Source organism: Bombus vancouverensis, chromosome 13, assembly GCF_051014615.1.
Source record: "Bombus vancouverensis nearcticus chromosome 13, iyBomVanc1_principal, whole genome shotgun sequence".
NCBI classification, from domain to species: Eukaryota; Metazoa; Arthropoda; class Insecta; order Hymenoptera; family Apidae; genus Bombus; species Bombus vancouverensis.
This window is the reverse complement of record NC_134923.1, coordinates 8,331,248-8,340,020: the sequence shown is the minus strand read 5'-3', so window position 1 is coordinate 8,340,020 and position 8,773 is coordinate 8,331,248. Positions and strand designations below refer to the sequence as shown.

The following is an 8,773-nucleotide window of genomic DNA, read 5'->3' as shown; positions in this document are numbered from 1 at the left end:
TTTATATACGTATATATATACATTTTATAACTTAAAATTTAAAAAAAAGTTACCGATAGTCGATAAAGTCAAATACATATATTGACTAATCAGTGATTATATATGCCTAATCAATGTTTAAATTGAAAGTAAATTTTCCTATGAAATTCCGAAAAACATAAAATTCTATATTTCTACAGCTTAAATAAAAGAAAGAACAGAGTTTATTGAAGCCTAAATTGGACTACAAGTAGCGTAATCCTTAGCTTGGCATCGTTTACCAAAGATTAATTGATACATGTAAAAGCAGTGTATGCTCTGTAATAGGATAAACAAGTATTGTAGAGGTATTCGTATGTCAATATTAAGATCTCACATCTCGTTCAGTACCTCATTCGTGGTACGATTATAAATCGAATACAATACATATATATTTGTCAGATTCCTGTCATAGCATAGTCGACAACGTCACGTGTGACAGAAATGTATGTACAAATTTCTGTTTAACGTGTTTAAATAATTTAATATTATTTATATCATTTTTCTACTATTTTCGCATAATTAACTGAAATATAATGGCTGATGAACATGGGCCTCATAATGAAGAGAAAGAGAAACAAGATGAGCAACCTAATCAAGATGACAAAATTCTTCAAAATGAAGAAACTGAACAGGGAGAATATGAAAGTACAGTTGAAGAATCAAGGAAAAGGGAATATTCTGCGCCAGCAGAAGATGCCATGTATGATGACGATTATTCCGAAGCTGAAGATTATGGATACATGCCTAAATATGAAAAGGACTGGACGGAAGCAGTAAAGTGTTAGTCTTCATTTTGTCAATCAATAGTAAACTCTTTAATTAACCATAACTAATTAATTTTATGAAACGTTATAAATATAATTAATTAGAATTTTCTGTGAAGCTATTTCTAGCGAAACCATAGATTGGGAAAAGGAAGCAAAGGAAACAGTACGCTTGGACATAAGTACATTAAAAGAAAGGCGAAGAACGATTTTCGATTTAGATTCTTATTCTGCTTCCGGTCCATCAACCAGCGATCTTCTACGTCTTGCTTCGGTGGATTATGTACCCGAACCACCGAAAGAAATTCGCTATTCTGTTTCACTAGTAATCCAAATCAATGTCATTTTATTTCTTTATATTGTTTTATTGGTTCTTCCGCCCAAAAAACTCCTCAATTATGTTCTTATTCGATCACTGGTCTTTTTTAGATCAAATAAACAACCTATTAAGTAGTACGTTCTTGTTCAGGGTGCACCAGGTATAGCAAGGATCAACTTGTCGTCTCTAACGCAAAAGGTAGTTGGCTGTGTCATAGGAGAAAACGTTAGCACCGAGTATCCTTGGGTATACGTTCGGAAAGAAATCATTGAAGACAATATAGATCTCCACGAAGACAGTAGCGATTTCCTGCCAATAAAAAACGAGATTCGAATGTTTCCGAATTCGAAGATATTAATCGGTTATGTTCCATCGTTAACCGAAGAAGGTCAGTTCTACATATGCTTGACGGAGGATGGTCGAGATGCTGTGATCGAACAAATTCAGAAACAAAGAGAGGAACATGAAAGTCGTGTGAGGACCGCCGTCTATAAACCGTTAGGGAAATGGCAGGAATTTAACAGCAGTGTAGAGATCGAGGCGTCCATCGTTAAGAATACTAGACCGCTGTTAGAGATCGAGGTAAAAAAGTGGAAGGCGAAATAAGGGAATGAATGAAAGTACTTTTATCATGTAGGCAATACTAGAATGAAGAAAAGAGTTTTTTGTAACAAACGTGTCACTTTTTATTAATATAATTTTGGAGAATGAGATGGACTTTTACTATACACATATAGGGAATCTATGGTATATAATTATATATATATATATATATATAATGTAATATTTTACGATTTTTAAGATAAAGTCGTCCTGAATATTCTTTTTGATAATTTTGCAATTATATTACATTCTGTTAAAAATAAGTAAATGTTCACTTTTGGATGATAATGTATTGCGTACATCATCGGTTCATTTTAGGTAATAGGAACAGCAGATATATTCAATGCATCATTCCAATTCGAAGACAGAAAAGTAGACGATGTTAGAGATGGATACATCGAACTTCTCCCTTACCGTCAAATCTTTGAAAATATTCCACGTAAACTGTTAAATAATATGACTCAAGTTACTCCGGATGTTCGAGACGTGAAAACTCAAACGGCTCTTTCGGTATTTACAAATTGTTGGGTTCAGTACAAATATGAATATAAGTCTCCGGATATATCGAAATTTACGCCAGATAAAGTAGAATCTTTGAGGAGCTTCCTTCATCGTTTCAGTGACTATGTGTGCGATCAAGTTAGTTTTTTTTCAATCTAATAATAATATATAATATGTAATATAATTCGTCTATTTTTGTCTTTATACTATTGTAGTTGTTGTTAAATGCTACTTGGGACATTTACACGAACGATTATGGCAATTTAGTGAGGAATATAAGAGACACACAGTGGCCGATACCTGTAAGCTATGAGGAACACTTGAGCTTTCACGACGAACAGCACGTGGCTAATAAAGTCATCAATGACCTTTGCTGGCATCCATTATGGTCTGGTATAGCGTTTGCTGCCTACACGAGCTACTCAAAGAGTCAACATCTAATTGGACCTAAATCTAACGAAGAGGTGAATCTACAAAAAAGATGTCTTTCTTCCAATTTCTTAGATTTCTTAAATTTTTAAGATAGTAAATCTCGAATTTTCCGTCCCAGGTAGTTAAGGCTTGCGACAATAATTTTGTTCTCGTATGGTCGTTCAACGATCGTTTGACACCAAAATTGGTTCTTGAATGTCCAAGGGAAGTGACATCCGTAGCTGTGAGTCCACTAGATGGAAATCTGATCGTAGGTGGTTGCGCAAATGGCCAGTTAAGTATTAATAATCTAAAGTGCTAAGAAGACTATTATTAAAAAATATGAGTATTTCATAACAATATTTAATGTACAATATAATTATAATTTAACATTAAAATGAAAAAAATTAATAAAAATGTACTTATCAATTAATGTCCTCAATTACTAATAATTTTAATGTTTTATGTTTATAAAATACCATGTTTAAACTATTACAGATCGTACTATGGCACATCCCAGGTAAAATCGAAAAAGTGGAAGCGGTAATTGTGTATACAGCTGCTCAAATCAAGCATAGAATCGCGATAAAGACTTTGACCATATGGATGCAGGAAGTAATTGGAACGTCCGTAATCAGACCTACTGCAATGTCCTCGTTAAAAGAGAGCCAGAAGGCGGCTATTACTCAGATTATATGGATTTCTCCGTATGATCAGCTTGATTCCAGTGGCAGAATTACATCATTGCCAGAAGACACTAGTGTCAATGATTTATCGTCGCAATTTGTAACTGCAAGCGAGGATGGTACGATCGCTTTCTGGAACTTGAAGTTAGATGAAAAGTTGGTCTTTTTTTTAAGTAAATTCGATTCATTACTTATTATACATGTTGTGAGGATATCATAATTAATTTAATATTTTAGAGTACTTTAACCCTAGTACGAGTATGTAAATAGGAGCACGCTTTGAGCATTTCAAAAATACTTAAAAACTAAGACATATAAAATATAGAAAACATCTAAAACAGAGTATTCGTTATAATTAGATTATAGAAGTTAATATCGAGTTTTTATATATTTTTTAATATTGAGTTGATATACAATTTTTACCCGATAAACAAATAATCTTCCAGTTTTTCTTATCATTATAAAAAATATATGTTTATTTTAACTTTGTGATCAATATTATTAGAGAGAAAAGGAGATTACACATTCAGAAACTAGAATACGATTTACTTAAAGTGCAAGTATTTGCCATTAAATATAAACTAATTAAATTAAAATGAAGGTTCTCCAGAAATGAAATGTTATCCCTTATTATTTTATTTTGTTACATAAATATATGATGAATATTGTTTTTTAATAAGTCATCATTTTCATCTGTTTTATACCTTTTTTAGCTTCGATCAGAAAAGTTTATTCGTTCACGATTATGCACTTTCATAAATTAAATAAAAAAGAAGGAATTAATCGGAAATTAAAATATGGTTTACAGTTTCTTATTGAATTAATCTTTACTAGCGAGTTAATCAGAAATTGTTATTATTTATAAGATGGCAGATGTATAAGAAGGAGAAAAAGGAGAAAAGGAAAGAGACCGTAATAAGACCAGAAGCATTGGCAAAGTCGATATCTCCGTTTAAAGTACTGGACCGTATTTTCAAGCCCTATTATGTCTTGACAATCCAACATCCAAACGAAAGTCGAAACGTAGTAATAACTACTATGAGCATGTATGCACCGAAATTTATGAAAAAACGCACTGACGTTGCTCCATCAACGCAAGATGTAACTATCCGGAGGTATTTTGAAAATGTTATCAAGAAACCAGATTATGTGATGAAACCGATGATACATGTCGGTACTGTTGAAGGTATAAAAAAACAATTTATAAAAAGAAAAAGTAGGTATTTTGCTGTAGGTATTTTTGTATTTATATATATTAATTATATATTATATTTATTTTTATTACACAGGTTTATCTTAAATTTCTTTGTCTTGGTACAATTTTTTGTATATAAAATAATTGTAAAATATTAAGCAATACAAGATAAATCAAACGCCTTGTATATTTTTAAATCATTAATTTAATTTTAATTTAATTACATTTGATTTTCTAGGCGATTTTGGTTGTATCACGTGGGAGGGATACGATTTCACAACAGATTTAAATATTAATACGGAAGTATGTCAATGGTGTTGGTTTAAAAGAATACACGATGGTCCTATAACACATTCTGTTAGATCTAGACTAAATACATCGTGGCTTGCAACCATAGGTGGCAAAATATTCGCTATTTGGAAGGAGGATATTGGTATACCGTTATTTTGGAAGAAATCACAAGTTAGGTACATTTCGGATTTTTAAAACATTTCATTGTAATTATAATGCTCTCGAAATATAATGTCTCTCGAATATAATAGCTCTCGGAAGCATTTGTACAGTTAGAGAAAATTTATATGTATATATATATGTTGTATGTATTATATAAAACATTTCGACATTTCATTAACATTATAATGAGACACGAGTGTCTTGATTATATTGAACCTAATCTAGAAATGTATATAGAAGCTATGAGATATTTGACACGAAGATATTAGTGAGAAATTAGTATACAACATGAATAGTCATCTTGTATTGACTTTTAAAACTGTTCCCCTGTAAAAGAAAATGTAACTTATCACGTTCTTTTCCTTTACTTTTATATACAAAAAAATAATTTATCCTTTTATATAGCCTCACTGCTATTTCTTGGGGTAGTTATCGCCCCACGATAGTAATTCTAACACGATTAGATGGTACCGTCGAATTATGGGATTTCATGGTGAAAACAGAAGAACCATGCGTCATGCAGAGTCTGTCAGGTCGCATAATTACAGGGATATACACACACGAATTATATTTGACTCCACAATGCGTAGGATTTTGCGATTTCAATGGTATCTTAAGGATGTTTCTCGCTCCCGATGTTTTTTTCAAGAAGGACACCGCTTGTGTAGAATGGATGAGTAATTTTATCGAACGCCAAGTTAAAAGGGTAAATTTGTACAAAATGAAATGATATTTTAAACTTTGTATTATACAATTTTTCAGGATTGTAATATTTTAATTCTTCAACTTCTTCAGAATAATTTTTTTATCTTTTCGAATACAATTACAATTTTTTTCTCATGGCATACTCATTAGCTTTGAATGGGTTATTAACCCATTCGGACGGGTAATTCCAGGTAAAGAGCTGTAGGGAATGGTTAGAGAGATGGACACAAACGGCTTATAAGGAGATCAAAGAAAAACAAAGAAAAGCAGAGAGGAAGAAACAAGAGGAAGAAGAGAAAGCAGTCACCACTAAAACAATGGAAGCTGGACCTTTAGTAGAGCCTCTAAAAAAAGGCTTAGTATGTTTCTTTTAAACTAATATAACTAAACTAATGTTACTAAACTAATATTACTAAAAACTAATATTACTAAAAGAAAAAGATCAGCTTATAGAACCGGACTTCTTTTTAATGTAATAATAATAAGAAAAAGAATTTAAACTGTTATTTGATCGTTAATTGGGACGATTTTTTAGAAAACATGGGATATGATTGAAGAATCACGTGAAAGATGGAAAACAAGGGAGTTGAAGCACATGCAGCAAGTGCTTCTGGAGAAGAAAGGTTTAAAGAAAGACGACCTCGAAAGGCAGCGTGAACCTATTCTAAGATTACGGCAGGATGCAGAAAGGAAGAAGAAAAAATTACGGCAGACATTAAAAATGCAAGAAAGTATTTTTGAGCACACCAAAAACCTTTTCTTCCCTAAACATCAGCCAGAGACCAAACGAATTTCCGTGGCGCCAGTGCCAGGAAGAATCGATAAACCAGTTACTGTGGAGGACACTATACTCGAAGAGGAAATGATGGTAAATGGAATGACGAAAGTTGGATTATAGTTTGAAACATATAGCAGAAAATTCTATGATAATCCCTCCATAGGCAGATTCTATAGGCAAACTACTACAAAATTTTATCTCTGAATTTTTTCATCAAAAATGATTCGAAGAGCATACGATTAACGCGGATTAACAGAGTAATTTTATTAGAGGCGATTAACTGTAGTAGAGGAGTTAAATACTTCAGAATCTTTTTTTAAATTTTTGATAGTTTAGAATACTAAAAAAGGTAAACTTGGATATAACTGATCTAATTTGCCTATGGAGAATCATCAGAAGGTCAATAATAACTTAACACACTATATCACAACGTCCAATTTATTCATCTCGTTTCGTCTTATTGCATAATCATTGTATCATTATTACATCGTTACAAGAAAAAAGATGTTGAATACAATACACCTAAATATTTTAAAGAGAGCTTTCCGAGCATTTACATGACTTTCATTATTATTACTATTGTTCTTTATTATTGGCCATTGTTATGTGTCTTATATCGCGTCTAATTTTTCTGATGAAAGTAGTGGAACACTTGTACAGGCACCTTTTATGAATATATTATATATGTTACACAGAACTGAAGTTTCAAATTTGATCAGTATAATCATGACAGTTATGTCTTATTACAGTGCTAATGTTTCAAAATATTTTACATACAACATGGATATAAAAGTTTTGATAGAAGTGTCCAAATAGTTTCGTCAGCTACTGTGTACTATGATCGATCGATTAATATTATTAGAGGATGTCCTTACCGTATTTTAATTATGATCTTTTTTCATTTATGATTCTTTCTCTAATGAATTTTAAGGAAATGCAACGAATTGACCCGAATGAAGAGATCATTTACCATTTTATGGAAACGCAGGCTAAAGTGTTAGCTGATTTACAGAAGCATCCGTTTCAGCATTCGTTTAATTGGGAGAATATTCTAAGAAAGAAGAAAACGATACGCGTCACGATGGATACCGAGTTGAAAAAATTGAACAAATCGAAGAAGAGATTCAGTATAATCATATAAATGATACCTACGATAAAACATTAATTTAATTATGTAACTATGACTTAGCATGAAAATATACTTAACACATAGGTCACGAGATATTTTGTTTTAATGTTTTTTCATATGCGCGTATAGACGGCTCAAGAAATTAAAAATAAATTGATCTTTCTGTTACGTTACCAAGGCAACGGAGCCTTGCATATTCTTGTGACAAATGATTAGCAAAATAAATATATGTCGAAATTTCGAGAGGGTGAAAAATAATCGGTCAGTATTGCCACAACATCGGTAGGTTTGTGTCAATCGTGCATCGTACTTTATAAAGTGTTTTATCGTTGTACAACATTTTGTTATTTGAAAATCCGCGTTTTAATTTGTGAGGAAACAATTTTTTAATTATTTTACAAAATAGGCTCTAATTCTAAAAAAGTAGTAAAATATCTCATAGAAATAAAAAAACTGAAAGCCAAGATGATAAACTAAACAGATGTATAAAAAATATGTAGTAATATTTAAGAATACTTTATAAATGTGAATTTGAAAAGTGCATATATGCATTATACAAAATTTTTTTGGAATGCTCAAAAATGTGTGGACCCTGGAAGCGCGTTGAACGAGCAAAATGCTGTACGCAATGTGACTTAGCATGAAAATATACTTAATTTTCAATGAAAGTAATCTTAAAATATTGTGTTACAAAAATAAAATTTTATTTTGTTTATTGAAAATTAATGTAAAAGATTAAAGTAATGTTGAGGTAACAAAAAGTCAAGTTGAAGAAAACAAATTGAAGAAAAAAAAGGTGAAGAATTGCGCTTTATTCAACTGCAAGAAACATTGTTGCGTGGATGAATTGAGATTAGATGATTCACGTTCACGTAGATGAACTGAAAATCAGTGCTTTACAAATATAATATCCGGTATTCGTTAGAAGAAGGATTCAAGCAAACAAAAGAGAGCAATTTGCGTCGTAGTTGTCTCCACCTACCATCACATACGCTGTAAATAATCTTCAATTTTGTTGTAGAAAATGGTTGCAAACAATTTTCATCTTTACAACATAAATAAAAGATCAAAAGTAGTTTTCTTAAATTAATAAGGATTATAAACCAATTAAAAGATAATAACATGTTTTGAGGATTTAAGGAAATTGCCGTGATGACAAATATAATAGCATTCTTCTTAATAGCGTTAGTCTTACAATTATTTTTGTC

The 8,773-nt window shown here is 31.4% G+C and overlaps 1 protein-coding gene across 3 annotated transcripts; it reads left to right on the top strand.

Annotated features, from left to right (window-relative positions):
- The first annotated feature begins 234 nt into the window (after positions 1-234).
- On the top strand, positions 235-7,658 carry LOC117159480 (dynein axonemal intermediate chain 3). 3 transcript variants are annotated; one of them, XM_076623655.1, is made up of 14 exons: positions 235-464; positions 586-801; positions 905-1,110; positions 1,255-1,686; positions 2,026-2,346; positions 2,424-2,672; positions 2,759-2,914; positions 3,118-3,461; positions 4,172-4,521; positions 4,739-4,967; positions 5,359-5,659; positions 5,850-6,017; positions 6,194-6,526; positions 7,368-7,658. In XM_076623655.1, the coding sequence occupies exons 2-14, from the start codon at positions 720-722 to the stop codon at positions 7,575-7,577; spliced, it is 3,381 nt and encodes a 1,126-aa protein (XP_076479770.1). In that variant the 5' UTR covers positions 235-464; positions 586-719; the 3' UTR covers positions 7,578-7,658. The 3 variants fall into 3 exon arrangements, with proteins under 3 accessions (XP_076479770.1, XP_033195247.1, XP_076479769.1); XM_033339356.2 differs by lacking the exon at positions 235-464 and having other exon boundaries at positions 474-801; positions 4,172-4,491; XM_076623654.1 differs by lacking the exon at positions 235-464 and having other exon boundaries at positions 474-801.
- Positions 7,659-8,773: the final 1,115 nt, after the last annotated feature.